Genomic DNA, 19,971 nt, shown 5'->3' with positions numbered 1-19,971 from the left:
TTCCATTTAACTTTGTTTGAGTGCAGAAGATGAGGGCAGACTTTCTTACCGTCCTGGATTCCACATTAGTCCTGCCCCTCCCCTCGCTATCCTCTTCCTCGTCTTCATCACTGAACTCAGCTGCTGCATTCTCAATGAACTTGAAGGCCTCCAGTACAGCGCTAGTCTCAGAGAGCTCAGCTTTCCTGTTGAGAAACGATCATGCATTCATTAACACGCTAACAAGGTGTAAGTGCTATTGAAATAGGGTCACATTTTTGTTGTGTGTGGGCTTTCTGTTTCCACCACCAGGCATATTATGCCTATTAAATACTGATTTATTCTTTAGTGCAATAAACATGCAGCAAATGTTGGTGTGTGTTGCCCTTTGAGGCCACTTTTGTGACGACCATATATTATTACTGCAACATAAAACTCATGGAAAACATAAGCCTCGGCTCTGGAGTTCGTGTCAGGACAGGAGGAGGGATAATCCGGATGTGTGTTTCCCAGTCAGAGTTTCTCTTTGCTGGTGTTGGCGGAGCTTTGTGGGGATTCACGATAAAATCCGAGCTCCGTGGGGCGAAACCTTTGAGTTGCTTTTCTTTTTGTAGTTGTGAACTGGATGGGAACTGAACTGTTCTGGGTTTGAGGGGAAAACGGAACTCTGGGGCTGTGCATCTGGGGATGCCTCTTTCTCACACACAGGCACACGCGTGCACACACACTTCTTTTCAGTTCCATTACCTCATATTTAATTTTGTGATCTGTCTGGTTTAAATGGGTGTGTTGGTGCTTTGCTGTAACTTTACACAGTTTTTGTTAATAATATTTCATGAGGAATGTAACTTTGTCGAGTTTTATTTGCCATTAAAAAATAAAAAAACAAGTGATATGGGCTATTTTGAATGGACATGGTGTGTCTCGAGCATAAAAAGTTTAAAAACCACTGCTTTGCACTGTGTGATTTTGGGCCACCTCACTAAAAAGTTCACAATCACGAAAACAAAAATGGTGATTTTAGCTCAGCCTGTCGGTCATGCCCATCGATGGCAGATTTTAGACAGCCAAAGAAAGACTCCAACAAAACCACAGCGACAGTGTCAAAAATGCAAACTCCACTGTGTGACTGTAGAAAATTGATACCCTTCATCCTAACTCGATTGTAAGCAAGACTTTCATAGACCCATCGAGCACAGTGTTACATGCAATGAACTTGGAATATTGTTGTTGTCATATAGTCTATTGGTATCTTAAGAGGAGAATACCCACCCTCTGCTGCCCATGCCCTTTGTTGTGTCCGTCCCATTGACCAAAGGCTCAGTACTGGTTCGTTCACCTGTCCTCCCGCTTCCGTCCCCAGCTAGCCCCAGCAGCGCTCGGACCCGCTGGGACTTTACATCCAAGATGGTGTCTGTGTAGCCCACCTCCTGAAGGTACCTGGAACAAGGCAAATAAACTTAAACCTGGATGCATTTGATCTAACCGAGTTTTAAAAGTGTAGTTCATTGCAAAAGGATAAGCTATGCATAGATGAGTCTTTCATGTTGCAAAGGACCAATGAATGAAGTCTTCTTTACAAAAAATTTACCACAAAGACTTCAATACGACCAGAGATGAGGAAGAGTTGAGTACTTGTTACTGTCAAAAGTGACAGGTCCTCTGGCAGTTGTCTAGTTGACGTCATCAGCTCTGTGCGGAAGATGAGCTACTGGGGGGGGGGGCTGTCTTAGCACACTATTGATCTGTCCCTTGACAGACAGTCTAGATTAAATTGGCTGCCTCGTCAGCCAGCATGTTGGGGCAGATGATGCGTGAGGCTGCCTGATGGCATCTGAGATATGGGCCGGAGCTCGGTCTATTTACACAGACTGACTGGAGAGCAGGCCGATATGATAAGCAAACTTTCCTGAGCCAGCTGAGTACACCGGAGAAAAAACGCAGAGCAGGTAATGACTGCTGCTGCCCATGTGAGGGAGCTCTCCCCCACTGTTTTTTTTAGCTATAGCACTTCTGGCACAGTCGCATACTTCATAAAAGCTGTCTGACACAAGACAGTGACAATACTATTGCAGAGAAATGCAACTGAGGCCAGTCAACATCGTGATCGTGATTTTGCTTTCTGGGTTGAAGACTGTCACAGGATTAAAGCATGTGCACTTACTGTCTGAGGAGCTGACGGCCTTGTTTCCAGGACAGCTGATTGTTGAGCGATCCAGAAGACTCGTTCTCGTTGGCCTCATCTGGCAGAGAAGAGAAGGACACAAATTAGGACTCCACAAAACAGCACAGCCTCTGACATTATTTCCACTCTGTAAACACGACCAGAACATTCCTGCATCACAGCATCCTGGCAACTAGACACATCCAGCGCTTCGCTGCTTTCAGTAAGTCAACAGCGGATTAGGGTTAAATACAAGAGTGTATTGCTTCTCTTTAAATTGTGCCAGTGAAACAACACTGTTGTAAAAGTAACAAAATATTCTTGAAACAGCTGTGCCTGAGAGTATTATCAGTATTTACGCTACATCCCAGTCCCCTTTTACTCTACTTCATGGTTGGATGTGGACCAGAGCTATTATTTGTCAACATGTGCAACTTTAATAACTAGCCTCAATCCAAATGTAGATTTGGTACTTAATGACGCATTCCGACACCTTCAAAATGGCTGGTCTCTGCTCCAACCATGTCCCATGACATACTAGAAACAGCAACGACGGGTATCTGTGCCTGCAGCATCCAGAACAACACGCACTCTTTATGGCGGTCCACGGCTCTGACAAACGATGAGATTCAAAGCTCACTTTGATATTCGACAATGTCAGCACTCGGCTCGCGAGTCAGCTGGGAATTTTGTATAGAGCAGAGAGATGTGTTAATAAGATTTAGAAGAGGTGAGAGTGTGTGTGTGTGTGTGTGTGTGTGGCCGAGGGATGATTTGGTGGGTCAGACAGACGAGGGTGCCTCAAAAAGTGGGTCATGCCTAATTCAGGAGGGTGAGGAGCGGGCAGGTGCGCCACCATATGAGCAACACCCCCCCCCCCCCCCCCCCCCCCCCCCCCCAAACACCTCTCCCCTTCACCTCCCCCATCACGTCCCCTCATTCATCAACACTTCAAGGGCTCGGGTGCTTTGAACGTCCCTCTCATGAATAGAGATGAGGAGAGAGGAGAGGAAATGTCGCAATCTGACTTAACGATGGCAGAGGACTTGAACATGAGAGGCCAATTAAACTACAATAATATGATGAGAAACAGGTAGTGCACTGATACAAGAGTGATACCATGGTAAAATAAGGCACTGTAACGGAAAGGTGGGAGCAAAACTTCAGATAAAGTAGTTTAAGCTCCATTTGCGGAGGCCGTGGGCATTTTTGTTATTCATCTAAAGTGATATTTAGCCATGCAGAGAGCTTAGCTTTTATTTTTCCGAGTTTTTAGACATTTGATGAAGAGCACTGTGCTCAATACTCACTCAGATGATAAAACAATTCACCACAACATCCATTTAATAGCTGTCGTGGAGCTTTTCAATCGCATCACATAATCTTTATCAGCCGGTGGACTTCTCACTGAACTGTAGATGCTCAGATTTTCAACATTTCTAAGCTCTTAAAGAATGAAATCTGCATTTGTACTGCTCACATCGTAAAGAAACTCACATTCCCGACTGCAACTAGTATGTATTTTGATTACAGATTACCCTGCAGATTAATCATTAGGTTTGTAATTGTCAGAAAATTGTGGAAAATGCTTGTCAAAATCTCCTACAGCCCAAGGTGAAGTGAAACGCTAGTTAGTTAAATGATTCATTTTCTGCTGACTGACTATTTGACTACCTCTTTCTGCTCTAATTATATTTTTAAAAAGTATAACAATAATATCTCTTTCCACAAAGGATGTCTTTGTTACTCTGGATAACTCACAGGACGGACTATCAATAGATTTCACTGGAACTTTCTCTAAAACATATAGTCCCCGCAGACAGCTGTGTGCATGAAACAGAATAACAGAGACACTGTTTGCTGCTATTTTCTTTGGTACAATATTTCAGTGTTTTATCCAGGGCAGATATCCCCAAATCTAAGCAAATAAAACCATAACAATCTGCCTGGTTGCGTGACTACATACCACTAGAGGCAAGTGAAAAAATGTTTTTTTGTAATTTGGGTAAACCAAGCCTTTATCGTATGCGTGACTTTGTCAGAAATCCTGTGAAAGAATAACTGTTCTGGACTTTTTTAAGAGTAAAGTCATGATAGCTCTCAATCTATACCATTTTAAAGCAATTTGATCACATTTATCATTCACTGACTCTTCAAAAATCTCCATATGTCTTCAGTACATCCGTAACAACAATGACACTCTTTCAGCATTCAGGAAAGGACACTGAGAAGAAAGCTATCGAAGCAAACAAGATTCAACATGAATGCAGCCTTCACATGCGTACCAGTCCTGTCACTTGAGGTATGTGAACTCAACAATCACAGTGATTTAGTATGAAGAGGTGGAGTTGACTGTTTGAGCCACCGTAGACTTACCAGAGTCGTAGCTCGGAGGCTTCATGTCACCTTGATTCAACTCCGTCCCATATTTTAACTTGTGGTACTTTGCTCTGGAAGTAAAGAGAAAAAAACAGAAGGCAGACAAGTGAGCAGGGCTGATCAAAAAGGTCTGAGGAGAAGCTATTTAAAAAACTCATTATGCGTGCCGTCTGCTTAAGCTTTGAAAGTCATCCCAATAGCAACTTGCTCTACTTCCCACAAACACAGATTGTTCAGACAGATTCACTTGCATGTATGGCTGTCGGGTAGCATGTTTGAAACTAATATCACAACATTAGAAGGATTATGTTTTAGATAGCGATATGCATCATGACAGAGAAAACAGAGCTGCAACTACTGTAACCATCATTGTAATCGCTTTGGTTTGGTTTTATTACCTGTCAGAAAATAGTTCAAAATGCGCCCAGAAAAAAACTGTACTGTACTTAAAACAATCCATTTTCGATTGATGGGCTGCCCAGTCAATCAACTAATTGCTTCAGCTGCTGTTGCAAATGTATGCAAAATCATATGCAAAATGTTTTTACATCATCCCTCTTCTCCCATGTGAAACAAACCTGAATTACAATTTTAACAACAATACAGAATACACCTGCAGTATCATCACAATGTGATTCCACAAAACACTGTATGTAGAAACTCTTAAAATGCTACACAATATATAGAAAATAGCAATATTTGGTTTTCGTCTCTGCGCGACTGCGCGTGCACATCTGTAATGTAAGTAAAGAGTTAATACAAGAAGAACTCTTAACCTTTTATTTCACACAGCCCCCACCACACTATTCCCCCTGTAATCCAGAGGAAGCCACCCCCATCCAAATCAAATTCATTTTAAATTGGGTACATCGTACTTTCAGAATGCCATTTCTGATATTGCTTTCAGATACTCCCGGAGACATGACCTGTTGCTTAGCAACGGGGAAAGTGGTAGTAATCCTGGGTTAAGTGTTGCTCCTGAGGCAGAGTCTGCGGTGATCTCACTGGAGAAAAGTAGATAAATGTACACTGCGAACAGCCAGAGGATGATTCCATGCTTGGCAAATCTAATGATGAGGTAGACAAAACGCATGTAACCTCGAAGCTGACTTGGAGGAATCACCTAACTAACCTATTTTGACACCTGTCTAGCTCAATTAGCCTAGACAATCTCAACTCCCAGCTCAAATAAAGATACCAGCAGCCAGTCGTTTCATTTGTTTCTCAGGCCGGTTTTCATTTTTCTGTTCTTAACCTTTACGTATCCATGAAGGACTCTGATTCATTTCAGCAATGCTTTCCTTTGCATTCCTGGAATTCCACACATCCCCAGCATGTAGTTGTCTAACACAAGCAGCATCTTCCACTGTCGACCACAGCGCAATTAAGAACAACCCGGATTGCAAAAATGACGTGACACTGTGGAAAACATAAATAAATAAATTTGCCAATCCTTTCTGACATATCCTCTGATTATTTTGAATTGGATGCAATAAAACATCTCAAGAAAAAGCTGGGAAAGTTGTGGAATGCTCCAAAAACACCTACAATGTGGATCATTCCACAGGTAAACAGGTTGATTGGTAACAGGTGAAAGTATCATGATTGGGTATGAAAGGAGCATCCTGGAAAGGCTCAGTCATTCACAAGCGAGGATGGAGCGAGGTTCAACACTTTGTGAAACACATAAAGGAATACAAAGGATGTTACTTCATGGGCTCCAGCTCCAACACAGTTCATTTGCAAAGGAAATGCATTCTGTTCTTATTTATAGTTTACACAGCGTCCCAATTCTTTTGGAATCAGGGTTGTACTTTTTCTGTAGTTACTGCTGAGGGAGGAGACAGTGACTGGATTGCCTGGCTGCACGGTGACAGCATTAAATCACACCAACGAATGGTCAAAATGTGAGCTATAACTAATTATCTGATTAACGTTAGATGGATTATTCTGGTGTATTACAAGTGAAGTCTGACAGGACAAGAAACACAAGCTGTCAGGCGATCAGACAGAATATGAACAAGAAAACCACTTAATTTAGAGGTAAAACTGACAGGGAACGCACCTGAAATGTTGATCATAATCCATCATTGCACAGGAATTTGGTGTACAAACAAAGAGTCTGTTTGAATGACATGCTCCATGGCTCAACGCCACATATATATATTTGTGTTGTAGTCACAAATATAGCTCTGTTCCAGGGTGCAGCCGTGCATCATGGAGGAAAGGAAATGCAAAGTGTATCACCGCTGCTACCATAGGGACTATTTGTGTGACGGTATTGGGCTAATGCACATGAAAAGAGAACAAAGAAAAAGACCGTTGTGGCAGTGTGCTTAGGTGGAGAGAGAATCCCACTCTCCTCTCCTTTCCCGTCTCGTCCATCTACTTGAGGACGGTGCAGAGTCATCAGCATCAGACGCCAAACAAAGCCTTCATGCCAACACATGCTCTTGTCCAGAGACATCACACCAGCTGGACTCGGGGGGAGGGGGGCACTCTCACTCTGTTACTTCTTCTGCTGATACCAGCTGAGACATGGGGCTGGTACGGGTAGAATATAAACAAGAGGAAGCTGGGAATCCTCTTTAAAAAGCTAGCAACCATTTTTAACCATTAGCAAATGCGCAGAGAGCTGTACTTTGGAGTGCGCTAGCTCTGGACAGGTGCAGCAGACGCTGATTTGTCGGCCAGCGAGAACCTTGTCACCATGTCCTCCTTCATACTCCTTCAGAGTTTATTTTTAGGAGCGTACAAAACATGGAAACACTGGAGTTGTTGCAGACTAGCTGAGGTATTTGTGTGTGTTGTGGGTGGGCTGAAGCAGCAGTGGGAGGTGAGGCACTCACCTCTCTTGCTTCAGCGCATACTCCAGCATTTTGATCCTCCTCACAAGGTCTTTCTTCAAGTTCTCCTGGCCTTTCCTCTCCCCCTGCAGGAAGGCGATTTGGGCCTGAAAACACAAAAATAGGACTGTCAGGTCACATTTTTAAAGTAGGAGGAGATTTACAGTAGTTGCTTTTATAAATAGAGTCAATGTTTCCGGTGTTCTGGCATCTTGGATTTGAGCTAGCTAACAACAAAGACCTGACTTCAAAGACAACCTTCATGAGGCAACATCTGAGAACAACTGCTTCTGTCAAGACTGAAATAGGATGATGTCAAATCAATATGCGTGGCATGATGGGAAATAAAAAGCCAATCTGGACTATTCTATTTTAATCTAACCTATTCACTCTCTCTCACACAAACCCCCCTCCTCTAAAATCCCTTCGCTCTGCGCACCACTGTCTCTCTTCAGTAACAGGCAGCAGCTGTTGACGCACTCAGTCTGAGTCAGCATTACATTACATTGCTGGGTACCACACACACACACACACACACACGCATGCATGCGCATGTGCACATGCTCACTTGTATTGTAGAGGCTAGCTCACAGCAAAGGGTGCAGTCCATGGGCTGTTGCAGATAAATGAAATAGGGCAGATACCACATTGAGCAAAGCTGAATCCATCTTAAAGCAGGATCAGACAGGGAATGACTGTAATTATCACTATATGCCAGTCACGAGTATATAAAATCAAGACAGATAAAATCCTAATCTACTGTGATATTCAGTCCAAAGGGCATCTAAGATGGGATAGTTTTCTTTTAAGACTACTTTTTCCGGTGTTACTAATAAATGTAGTAAATAAATGTAGCGAAGACTTTGAAGGAATTTCATAAAAGGTATTCAGAGTATTTGTTTGACATGACTGCAGTGAATAATTGCCAGTAAGAAAAAATACAATATTTTACCGAGGAGCACAGAGGATTGATTGCAAAACGTGGATGCTTCACACACATCTTCAACCCGGCAGCACAGAAGATCTTTACACCACATCTCCATAATTTTAAGGTGAGCAAGGTGACCAATTCAGTATCCAGACATAACTCGAGTGCAATGTTTAATTCGGATTTTGGATTAACACAAACGGCAAATAAAATCTGAAACTGAGCAAACCCTTAGCAAAGAAGAGAGGTGGCAAGATGGTATAACCATTACAAACGAGAACTGAGAAAACCACCACACGCCAACCTGCTCCTGTCTAATTTAAAAAGTGGACTCCAGTTTTCTCTTGGGAATCATTCAGATTCCAAACATCTTAAAAGGGAATGAATATTGATTCGACTCACTGCATTTCACTCTACACGCAGAGGATAGTGTGACTTTGAGTGGGCTCGATCACAGTTTCACACGGATAGCAAGTAGTGCTGCTGCTGCCTGCAACAATGAGTCATGACAGCACCTCAATCTGCCTCGTATTAATAACAGCATTTCTCGGCATCCACAGTTCTCCGCAGAGGAACGTCTACCAACCTGCCTTTAGAGCAACAGTGCCCTTAGGATTTATGCTATTGGTTCTCAGTTTGACTGTCCAAAAAGCACTGAGCTCAGCTGGCAACAGTCTCATGCCAGCAGTCTGCACAGATGCCAACAACCAATGCTCCTGAAAGGTGGGTCAGCACAGGTCATACATCACTCTACCTAATACATCCACACAGTCTCCGATTCCTTACTCACCCTGTTTTATGCGCAGCAACCCTCAGCTGGATCTATGCTAATGCATTCTGGATTGACAACAATGTTAACAATGTTCAGTATGCATTTGACTTTCCACATTCTTGAGCCAGCATCACTGAGCATTAAAAGCAGAAAGACTGAGAAAAATAGCAAGGTAGCAAAAAAGGGTTAAACTTGCCAAAAAAGACCTCTATTACATTTATATGCTCAGTGACAGTAATATGGAGCAGGGTAGACAATCACAAGTGAAAAAAAAAGTGAGCCCCAGTAGTCATAGAAGAGTGAGTCAGCCATTTATCTTTCACCTGATAAAAATATTTGTCCCGGTAGGTGGATTGAAAAGGTTTTTGGATATGACAGGAGGGGAAAAAGTGGTGTAGATGATAACTTGCTTACATTCAATAAAGCAGGGATCACTTTGTGCTGTCTATGAAGATTAGTGGAGGAGGCACATACAGGGGCACAAATAAGGCATTAGGAAAATACTGCATATGGAAAATTTTTACTGTTTGGACTGGGCCAGACTGTGTGGCTCCCAAAATAACTTATTCTGGCTAAAGTGGCTCCAATCCAAATATGAGTGAGGACCACTGTCTCGAGCATTGAAGCTGTATCACATGCAACTGGACTGCAGAACCTACAAACACTTCATTAGGCCCACTGCAGAGCTATTCCCCACTAAAAGACTCCTGATGTCCAGCCGAGTGTGGCCGATCTTTCAGGCTCAAATGTTCAAAACAACGCTGAGTAGAAAAGGAAAAAAAAATCAATAAATGACGAATAACAAGTACCATGATGTTGTCAACAGAGAAAACATCTAACTTATTTCAGGGATGAGAGGTAAAGCATGGCCAAACAGCTCACATATTAAAAACAGAGATTGCACACGAACACATTTTGCAATGTGGATGCAACTGTACATCTGCGTTGACTTGTATAGCGAGCGAGCATTAACTTCCTCATCCAGACGAAGCGCTGGCCCAGGGACCCCTGGCGTCCTGCGGTGCCAGAGATAGAGAAGAGTGCAGCTCTGTGAATCTCTGGCTCGCCATCTCTCCTCCATCAAACATTAACCTTGGGAGGAATGCAATGAGTCAACTCGGGCCACAAAGAGACACAGGAAGCATTTAATTCCCGGCCTCACACTGCCTGCATTATTGGGCTGCTGGATAAGGGCTCCTTAGTCTTGTCTGAGTAAGAGACATGTAGCATGGGGCATCCATCTAGAGTGCAGGGCTTGTCAGAGACAGGAAAAGAAGGCAGTCTAGCAGCTAGGGTGGAAAAGAAACATGAGCCACTGGCTAAATTCTGGAAAGCTAAGGTAAGAAAGTTGGTCACATTACCTTCTGCTTAGGCATATAGTCCAATGCTAGTTTAGGTGTGAATTTTCTACTTGAAATGAAATCAGTAAAAGGAGCAAAAATTGACTTAAAGCAGCGTCCAATCCAACTTAATCACATATTGAGACACATCTTAACAGGAACTGCATAAAACTGCAACGAACAATATGTCCTTAAGACCTTAAATCTTAGACCATAAAGTGTAGGATTTGTGAATTCCAGACATGTTCTCTACCAGACTTGTTCTGCGTCATCGCCAAAGACATCTACAACACAATGACGCCTTTTAATCTAGACAGCGGGAACACTGTGAAAAATCCAGTACATCTGAGCGGCACGACTGAGCTCACTCCATCCTTAAGAGAAATTCAGCGGATACTCATACAACCTCAGGGTTTACTCACAAACAAAATGGTCACACATGCGGGCCCGAAGAAGGCAAAGGAGCTGGTGTAAATCCCACATTTACAATGCAAACAACCTTTCTTTCAGCTAACACTGGGTTTGCTCTCACAGTTACCGCAAACCAATGAGCACCACGATGGCCGACCTGATGACTAGCCAAGTACATTCCACGCATGCCATTACACTGGTAGCAAGAGGAAAAAAAAGGCAGCAAAACAACTGAAGCAAGACAGAGGTGCTGGAGACTACTGTAACGTGGCTACAAGAGTGCATTTTCTATTTGTTCTTAGAAAACATCCCCACAGATCAACATTGCCTCTTTATGGCTAAAATAGCTCACTTCAAGTAGGTGAAATCTTCAATATTCCACTTATATAACAATGTTTATCAGCCATAACTGGCGACAAATGTATGTACTTTAAAAGGTTAGATTTACTCGTAAAAATGTATTGGCGAAATGGAAGTTCTCACTATATTGACATGTATGATTCCAGTGAATAAATTCCAGTGAGAAACATGCTGTCTTCACTTAGAGACTATATTTACAGCAGAGTACAGAGGACCGATGAAGAGCTTCATCACGTGGTGCAACAACAATCATCTGAAGCTCAATATCAGCAGAACCACTGAGCTTGTGGTGAACTATAATACTTCAAATATGGCTGTTGAAGCTACAAATAGTAAACGTGGATGCTTCACGCACAACTTCAACCCAACAGAAGATCTATACAATCAAGTTTCAAGGTGGACACCCAAGATAAGTGTCACCATTTCAGTATCTGACCAAATGTTAAACATGGTCCCAATCTCTCCTTCTGTTCCTGAGTTACTGTGTTGAATAATGGCCAGAAAAGGGTTTTTAAGAACATTATCATCACAGTGAAGTTACCTTTCACCTTTTCGATGTAAAATGTCATCACGTCATCATTTTATCCTGTGAGACACTGATGTGAAGGTTTGTCAGAATTCGTGTATGAATTCTTGAGTTATGACCAAAAATGTGTTTTGTGAGGTCACAGCGACCTTTGAGCACCAAAGTCTAATCACTTCATCCTTGAGTCCAAGAGGACGTTGGTGCCAAATTTGAAGAAATTCCCTCAGAGCGTTGCTGAGATATCGCCTTTCTGAGAATGGGGCGGTCCATCTGTTAGACGCACAACCCAAAAACATAATGCCTCCAGCCGCGGCATAAAAATAACCTATGTTGGGCAGCATGTCATATTTCAGCTTCATTTACATTTGTCTAATTTATTTATCTTTAAAATGCAAAAAAAGTAATTAAGGCATCCTCAAGAGATGGTTGGTGCTGTTTGGCTTGACCCTGCTAGATTTTTGAACAGCTTTCTTTGTAGGGCTGGGATATCTGGATAAAATCCTCAATCACAGCTAATCTAACTTTATAAAACAATATTGATATGTGTCGTGATGGAATTGACCTATTTATAGGTAGTACTAAGTTCAATTTAAGATGTTTCAAGACCTTTTTAACACCACATAGAATTAGTTTGTTTTACGGTCATACTGGCCTATAAACGGATAACAGAAAACCAATGAGGACATTATGGCCTGGAATTACTTTACATTTTATTCAGTACTTCCCAGTGGTACCTAACAGTAATTTCTGATATATATAAAAATGTAATAAAGTGACCTCGACCAGGATTCGCTCTACAAAAATGGATGGATGAATTAACCAAAGGAAAATGAAAAAAATGAAACAAAAACTCTGACAAATGCCCATTATGAGATGATGAGCTTCCTTGCTACTGTAGCCAGCAGCAGTCTACTGCAACATTACCTGCAACGGTCTCATCAGGGATATTAAAGACACTGCAACCACAATGTCAACTGTAGGGCAATATTTCTAATAGTAGACAAATTTATACTGTCTCACAGCTTAAGACATCACTTCGAAAGGAACTTCCATAACTACTAACTCCAGTCTCACATCCAGCTGTCTCTTTGCACTAAAACCTGTTTTCTCTTTATGACATTCTGCCTTGGAGAGCATCTGTACGAAGGCCACATACTGACTGTATGTATGTACACATATTATAAAATCTCTGGACAGACTGTCGGGTGTAGTATCAAACAAACTGCTTATCTTAATCCTTGGCTCCATTTTGCTCCTCCTGTGCCACAGAAGCAGTGACTTACATTGTGCACTGAGGAGTGGTGATCATGGCTGAGGCTCACTCCTTCAGATACAGACGCATAGCACATCGATCCATCCTGCTCATGTCCACCGGCACAGAGTCAGGGTTGCTCTGAGGGTCAGGGTGAGACAGTGAGCTGCTCGAACTGGGATTTAATAAAGATTTCTGGTCAGTTATCTGGAATGAGCCAAGCTGTGTCTTTCACCTCTTGGACAATACTCGGAACACAACACAAAATCCTTATACTGCCCCTCATATTGCTCAGAGTCAAAAATACATCTTCTCTCATCTCCAAAGCCTTTACAGAGACACAAATTTGATGTTTTCATCACAAGTTGCCACTCGAGCCTCATTTTTACACTTTGCCGTCACACAGCTCACATCAGGTTGACTCTGCAGCGCTACCTTTCAGGGGGTGCAAACAACGGCGGCATGTTGGGCATCTTGAGGACGAGGGTGCTGCATCCCATGTTGCTGCATTAATATTACATAAGGCTCACGGCGCACATGCACACACTCACATACTTGCATGCAGGCAAAGAGCTAAATTTTTCAACATCAGCACTTTCTCTGACAAACAGGTCGTGTGACTGGAAGGTGTGGTTCTGGCAGAGCCATGGGGAAAACATTTACAACAGCTTGACAATCTAGAGAGTAAAGATGCACTGTAGAGCCAAGAAGATCTGAAATGGGACAAACCAATTTAACAAAAGACTGCAATGTACTGTAAAAAGCCTTCAAATTGTAGGTCTGACTACATTTCTGGCAAAATAAGATCATCTGTCCATTTACTAGCAAGCATCAGTAACAAAATGTAAGAGTAAAAAGTGTCCGGAGCTGAACTAGACACATTGTGCATCATCACTGGCTCCTGAACACTTTGGTCAACAGTGCGCCCCAATTCTTAACATTTTATACAATGCAAAAAAGAGGTGCAAAATAAAATTAGTTGACTTAGGCTAATACTGCAATACTGTAAACAAAAATAGCATGACTCTGACTTATGGCTTTTCTAAATGAAGAGGTCTCCATCTGTATCCAGTTACTACACGTTAACAAAGTACATCAATATAAGAAATAAAATAAAAATAAATTGGTTAAGATCCAATATGTAGCTCTGAAAGTTTACATAGCAAACATGGCTTCTACAGTATTAATGAAGAGCGCTGCAGCCTGCAGCCACAAAACGGGCTGCAATGTAATCCGTCCGGGAGTTTGCACACTGTCGATGTACATTCACCAAAAGTGTGACAGTCTGTGGCTAACAACAGTACGGAAAGGATCCCTACAAAGACCTTTTTGTTAACGAGTAAGATCCTTTTTGTTTAACCAAAAACAGCTATTACATCGCTCTCGCCAATATCACCAGTGATTTTATCATCGTAAAACGCACTTCATTCAAACATGAAAAAAACAACATCAAACTTAGCAAAAGCTTCTTGAGTTGTCGTCTTTTCACTGTTCCAACAATCATCACCAACGCCGGATTGGTCAACAGACACTCTTCATTCAACAAACTGGGAGATGAGCGAGAGAGCGGACATCCGAGAAGCAGTGAAAACAGCGTGTATAAGGCACACTTCCTGCACTGCATTCAGTGGAGCCTCCGCTCAGAAAGTGGGAAAACAACAAAATCATTTTCACTATTTGATCTGGAGTACATCAAGTTACAACTCTGACAGACTGGAGACCTCAGATTTAGTGTAAATTTGGGGGAGGCAGGCAACTCTGAGGCACAACCAGGCAGCTGTCCCGCACACCCACATAAACAGATGAAGCCTGTAAGTGTGAATGGAGGAAGGAGTAGGGAATTAGCAGGCCGACAAGGCAGCTTTACAGCGTAGAGAAAGGCTCTGGTGTGAGCCAAACAGGGACAGTAGAGCAAAGCTCAGAGGACCGGGCTTTAGTTAATAAACAAGGGTCCCTTCAGGCTCTCTCACAGGAAAAACACAAACCTTTTAAACTACCCACAATCATCTTTACTATTTGATAGGCAGTACAGTGACTGTCTTTGCAGTGCTTCTGCTGAATCTTACCACAATCTGTTTTAACTGAGGATTGAGATGTTTCTTTGTGGTCTAGCTTTAACGTGAACTGGTATTTTTTTTTTAAGGTTTGTAGAGTCTGAGGATTAATATCAGAGAGCAACAACATTGACAAAATGGTCCATATATTCTTGGTGAGGAAGCACGTACTCTGTTTTTTTTTTTGTACTTTCCCATTCTGAGGCACACACTGAGAGGGCAAGCAAAAATAACTGCAGCTTGGGGGTGGACGTAGTTTCGGCTGAGGAATGACGGTGACACCCATTTCTGAATGCCACTGTATATGCATGTGTATGTTTGTGCATGGTTCAGTCCTTCTTATTGCTGCACCATTGAGCTAAATATGCCTCGAGCTTCGCCATTACTAAGAGTAAACATGAGGTCACAGTAATAAGTCATCTAACCACGGCAGGCTAATCCTAGGCTGCACCACAGTTCACTGTGGTCTTCTCCGACATGGAGATAGGTAATTGAATAACATGAACCACACAAAAATCTTGCTAATGTTAAAAGCTTTTCCTTTAGAAATACAAGAGAAACCTCTATCCAGTGAAGATAAGTGGGTCCACGTTTCAGTTTGCACCCACACAGAGCCATCTTACACCCTGAGTCACCTTCAACCTTCTCCTGGTGTCAAATTATGGCTGCTGACAGATACTTCTGGCAAGGAGATACCCTATGGAGCAGGGATTTCCCCATAACTGGAGGGCTGATGAAGCACGCTGTGGCACTGCTTGGCCTGTTCAGGGTGTAACTCAACTCAAGCTCAGTCACCAGGCCTGGAAAATACCTGTGCTGATCAGCATGGTTGATGACAATTAAATCAATATTACAATATTGATGCGGATATTTTTTCTGATTGATGTGCATTATGCAATATGGCAAAGCTACGCAAAATCACGTAAAGCTACGCAAAATCACGTAATCTAATCTCAATACAATTAATGTCTTCCACTGTTATGTATTACATCATACATCTCTGTAGACCCGTCAAGCAAAAACTCATTTTGTTCTTCGATTACAATGCGCTTGACATCACTTGGAGAACACAACAGCTGCAATGTAGTTCCAATGATAATTGCCACATGATTACACTGACTTATCACCCTGCCCAACCGAACACTCCTTTAAAGTCAATGGCAGCATGCTGTGTATAGAGTACTAATTAAAAATAAATACACTTGACTGGTGTGTGCCACTAATCTAACCTGAAACCCACACAAATTGGGCTAAGCCATCATCCCATTTCAGTGATTAAAAAAAGGGAAATTATTGGCCAAATAATTGCTCAGCCGTTCAACAGGAAACTAATCAAAACACATTTTGATTATCAATTAATGAAAGCTGAAACGATTGGTTGATTAATTGAATCAAAATAAATCAACAACTACGTTCATATTCAAGTAATCACTTAAGTCTTTTTTAAATGATGGAATATGAATATTTGCTGTGTTTGATTTCATTGTAAACTGACGGTCCAACAAAACAAGACATTTTAAGATGTCACCTTGGAAACTGTGATGGACATTTTCACCATTTTATAGATTAAACTATAAATCGATTAATTGTCACTTTCATTACCAAGATAACACACTACAGACCGACTAGAGCTGTAAACTATCACAAACTAAGCAAATCAGCATTATTGAGTCAATCAATTGATTATCTATGGCCACTCAACTGGAGTCTAACCATGAATGGCAGCAGCCTGTGTGCTATGCAGAAACGGCACAAGTCGGACATGTCCAGTACAGTTTCTATGCTGCTCCAGAAGAGAGGAGTGGCTCTGAGCATGACATAACAGGCTGGCTGGACAACATTCCTACAAGCCCTGGGGTTCGCCTTCCTCCCATACCACGACATAAGACACAGCTTCGACTGTCCTCCATTCAATGTTTCTATAACCAACACGAAAACAAATCCTGGGAGGGGAGTATTCACTGAGTTGTGAAATCGCTTTCTGTACATTCTTAATGAGCTTTCATCTGAAACCATGTACAGTATGTAACCCTCTTTAAACATGCAAGATAGCATGTTCTGCAGGGTTCTCCGCGCATCTTCCATCAAAAATCAGCTGAATGAGGTGCTCCTCGGCCCGAGTACAGCGAACTTTCAGAGGACAAAGGGGACAGGAGTCAAAATCCTGTTTGACTCTGATGAAGACACAGCAGTATTGAAACATTTGTCTGTTTGAACAATTGAAGGCCGCAAATTAATCTGTGTGCTGAGGTCCCTTCTGTTGTCTGGATGCAACAAAACATGTCAATTTTGATTCTATGATTAAAACACAAGTGGGTGGATATGATGATGAACACTATGAGCAGTGCGCTGCAGAAGGATGAACACAATAGATGCTGCCCAGCATCTTCCATTAGGGCTCTATGGCTACTTGAGCTCTTCATTATTCATACATTTCTATTTACGTTACGTGAACTTCTATCTTTTCTTCCTCACTGTGGTCCCTTCACTGAAAGTTAATCCACCAGTATCTTCTTTTAGTGGAACTACTGTATATGTCTGCAGTATGTTCACATCCTTCAAGGACACAACAAGGTTACATCCCATGTAGATTTTCAAAGCTTTTCAATATTTGAGGTATCATTCTTGGCCCTGTTTAGTGCAGCAATGGCACAAAAAGATATTAACAGCGAGTCAACAGTCACAGCTGACAAAACAGAGAATTCATTCTTGAAACATCTATTGAGACAGATACTGCGTTATTGTCATTAAAGTACAATTAAAAGGAAGCCTAACATTTTCAAGAGTCTAATGCAGGTCAAATTAAAGGTCAAAACAACAACCAGGCACAAACTTGGGGTCTGGTACAACAAAAACAAGAAGTCAAATTGAGCGCGCACTGTTTTGCCGCCACAAACAAACCACCCAGTAAGCCATTTGGCAACCTCACTGTGCTTTGCCGCAGTTGCTGCTGCTTCGCTGATAAGCTTGCTTCATGAGAGCAGACAGGAAGCTTAATACGTGGGCCAGATGAGTCAAAACCCTACTACAGTGAGCAATGTATACGTCACTGATCTAAAAACAATGCAGTGTCTCCCTCTCGTCTCTTTGTTAGCTGAGGTCGTCTGTTGATGGAGCTGCCGGGTGTCAAACCCTTAAAGTGTGTGTTGGCTCTTGTCTGTGATCCAACAACTAAGGCCACACATCTGGGTCAAAGTGATGGAAAGAAAATAACATTTTATTCCAGACTCAAGTTAAACAATTAGAAGCTGTAACAATGCCTCCTCAAATCCTGGACATAAGAGTGGTCTGGCACATGATGTCAAAAGTAATTTCCCCTGCTGAATATACTTCAAGTATGAAGAGTTGATCATGTGGGCTGGTGATGAATTTCTATCTCAAGTAAAGATTTGTTAAAGCCAAAAACATACTAGTGATAGGGCTTCGAATATTATAAACATTGCTCCTTTCAGCCAAATAACAAAAAAGCTAACATGGGTCAACTAATTCACCTACAAATAACAAGTGAGACAACAGGTCTCTCATTCAGTGCAATCAAACATGGAAAAAGAATAAAAGCTGATTACAATAAAACTTTAAGAGTAAAAATTGCAATTAGTCTAAAAAGCACAACAACAACAAAATTTCAGTGTGAACTTGGATATTTGCAAGGCATGACCTTCTGAGCAAGCTAAACATTAAGCATCTCAGTTTGTGTCAGGTTTCCTTATGGAAGACTGTGGTTCACAGCAGGAACACCTGCTCACTTATCTTACAAACAGCTGAATATTTGAGTTGTTTGAGCATCAGACATACTATCAAAAGAGTGGACCAACTATTAAAATGAATTAAAAACACTGTGACTTTTACCCTAGCAATGCACGGTAGCATTTTTTTAAATTTCTCTTAGGAGTGACAGTGACATGGCACCTAGCCTATGATAAGATTCATAAAAAGGACAGGCTGACTCCACAGTCTCTTGTGTGTTACGTGCTAAAACTGGCAGCACTGGCAGCTCTGAAAAGATAAAAACACTTAAAAAAAAAGTACTATCTATCCTCCACGTCATTTTTAACGCTTTAGAAATAAAATGCAATATACATCAAGGCGGGGTGCTATACAATTAGCTATAAGTAGGCAGGTAGGCGCCGTGTGTTCCTGCACAGCGTTTTGCACTAATGCTACATATTAAGTAGCTACTTTACAAGCACATGTAGCTGGACGTTTGACGTCTCAGTTGTTCGTTTAATTACACCCGATTTCCTACAAGACTACCCTGAAGCCTGTCTTCCAACTCCTAAAGGAAGCAAGAAAGTTTAGTGGTTTAGGGTCGCAAATAGTCGTCGTGCTGTCGGGTCAGGGGAGCGCTGCAGCTGCTTTAGCTGCTGAGCTAAAGCTAATGAGCTAGCCTGGTAACTAGAACAATCAAACACAGAAACTCAACGCGAAATACTACAAAGAAGCTGCGCTGTGCCCCTGTGCTGCCTCTAATATGTGGTCATGTATACATGAAATGTGGTTTTCACCTGTAATTCGGCCCGCTCCACCTCCCATTGTGCTCTCTCTACTTCGAAACGGGCCCATTCGTGCTGCAGGAAGTGCAAGATCCCCGGGATACTGTACTGCGCCCTAGCCGCCTCCCCAGCGTCGCCATCAGGCAGCGGTCCTTTCCCACCGCCGGGTAAAACAGAGTTGTTATTGTTGTTGAAGAACACGCCGGGCCCCGCCTGTTCGTCCATGGCCGGGCTCGGTGGAAAGCTCTGCCCGTTGTCTCGTTGATTCGAGGCGCTTGATACCAACGGAAGGGCAAAAACCTATCGACTACGCCGTCTCTTCGGCTCGGGGGAATGAACTCACTTTCTGACAGCTAGCTGTCATTGAATGACGTCAGTAACAACGGCCACGCCCACAGCATGTTGACTGGACGCGCTCGATTCAAGTATCCAGACATACCGGAGGGGCACAGTCGCCATGTTTATTT

At 42.3% G+C, this 19,971-nt stretch overlaps 1 protein-coding gene across 1 annotated transcript in view; it reads right to left on the bottom strand.

The window, feature by feature from the left end:
- Nucleotides 1-19,844, bottom strand: part of LOC121613854 (striatin-like) — a 30,305-nt gene extending 10,461 nt beyond the window's left edge. The window contains exons 1-6 of the mRNA XM_041947529.1: nt 19,517-19,844; nt 7,372-7,475; nt 4,520-4,593; nt 2,144-2,222; nt 1,252-1,419; nt 50-185 (exon numbers count right to left, since the gene is read on the bottom strand). Coding sequence (XP_041803463.1) covers nt 50-185; nt 1,252-1,419; nt 2,144-2,222; nt 4,520-4,593; nt 7,372-7,475; nt 19,517-19,729 — 774 coding nt within the window. The 5' untranslated portion in view covers nt 19,730-19,844. The remainder of the gene's footprint in view (nt 1-49; nt 186-1,251; nt 1,420-2,143; nt 2,223-4,519; nt 4,594-7,371; nt 7,476-19,516) is intronic.
- Nucleotides 19,845-19,971: the final 127 nt, after the last annotated feature.

Source organism: Chelmon rostratus, chromosome 11 (assembly GCF_017976325.1).
Source record: "Chelmon rostratus isolate fCheRos1 chromosome 11, fCheRos1.pri, whole genome shotgun sequence".
In the NCBI taxonomy this organism is placed as follows: Eukaryota; Metazoa; Chordata; class Actinopteri; order Chaetodontiformes; family Chaetodontidae; genus Chelmon; species Chelmon rostratus.
The sequence above is the reverse complement of the archived record's forward strand: the minus strand, read 5'-3'. Positions and strand labels throughout refer to the sequence as shown.